Source organism: Rutidosis leptorrhynchoides, chromosome 1 (assembly GCF_046630445.1).
Source record: "Rutidosis leptorrhynchoides isolate AG116_Rl617_1_P2 chromosome 1, CSIRO_AGI_Rlap_v1, whole genome shotgun sequence".
Classification (NCBI taxonomy): Eukaryota; Viridiplantae; Streptophyta; class Magnoliopsida; order Asterales; family Asteraceae; genus Rutidosis; species Rutidosis leptorrhynchoides.
The window spans coordinates 715,961,907-715,963,104 of NC_092333.1; the positions used below are offsets into that span (position 1 = coordinate 715,961,907).

General features: G+C 37.2%; 1 protein-coding gene across 1 annotated transcript; it reads left to right on the plus strand.

Annotated features, from left to right (window-relative positions):
• Nucleotides 1-205: 205 nt before the first annotated feature.
• Nucleotides 206-765, plus strand: LOC139886247 (histone H2B.9-like). The gene has a single exon (XM_071869993.1). It carries the CDS (start codon nt 249-251, stop codon nt 663-665), a length of 417 nt encoding a protein of 138 aa, XP_071726094.1. The 5' UTR covers nt 206-248; the 3' UTR covers nt 666-765.
• The last annotated feature ends 433 nt before the right edge of the window (nt 766-1,198 follow it).

Consider the following 1,198-nt stretch of genomic DNA (forward strand, 5'->3'; position numbering starts at 1 on the left):
TTTTCAATCTCACCGCCAAAAAACTATCTCCATTTTTTTAAAATTTCAAAACCATTTAAATCCACCGTTCATTTTCCATATCAAATTCCAACGGCCACAGCTCACAATCCGTGCCACTCAAATCCAACCAATCACATCAGTTCTAACAAAACCCTATAAATACATCCGCACCAACAACAATCAAAAATCACTCCTTCAACTTCTCATCTCATCTAAAAACACTTTCACTAAATCAAAGTTTATCATCAATGGCACCAAAAGCAGCCGCCGGAAAGAAATCAGTCGCCGAGAAAGCACCAGCAGAGAAGAAACCAAAAGCCGAGAAGAAGATCCCAAAGGACGCCACGTCAGCATCAACCGATAAGAAGAAGAAGAAGCACAAGAAGTCAGTAGAGACATACAAGATTTACATCTTCAAGGTGTTGAAGCAAGTTCATCCAGATATTGGCATTTCTGGTAAAGCAATGGGTATAATGAACTCTTTCATCAATGATATCTTCGAAAAACTTGCTCAGGAAGCTTCTAGACTTGGAAGGTACAACAAGAAGCACACGCTTTCGTCACGTGAGATTCAGACTGCTGTTAGACTTGTACTTCCTGGTGAACTTGCTAAGCATGCCGTCTCTGAGGGTACTAAAGCTGTCACCAAGTTTACTAGCGGTTAGGGTTTGTTTTGAGATTTGTTGTAAATTCGTTTGGATGTTATTTGATTTGTAATCGAATTATTAACCTTTTGGTAATGAAGATGTGGTGTTTTGTGGTTAATGTGATTTTAATTTTAGTTTTTTATTTATTTTTAATATGATTTGGTTTTGGTGAATCCTGGTTGTTCTTGCACACCAGGTGTTTGTAGAAATGCGTTGATGAACGAACAATGCTCATATTGGTTGAAAGTAGGAAGATATTTATAATTCAAGAAAATACTTTAATTGTTCAAGATCTTAAACCTCAAACTCGTTCATTAACACATTCTTTAGCCTGTTAATTTCTTTTGCGTCATCACACGTAAGGATGATGTCATCAATATAGATTATGATGATAGCAATTGAGCCTTCTGGTGAATGCGTAGAGAACCTGGCGTGAATCCAAAATGGTTTTCTTATTATGTACAAAGGACATGGCATATGATTTTGATAGAAAAATGTTGCTGGCATGACACTTCACCCCGAAAATGGTTTGGAACATTGTTTGCTGTGTG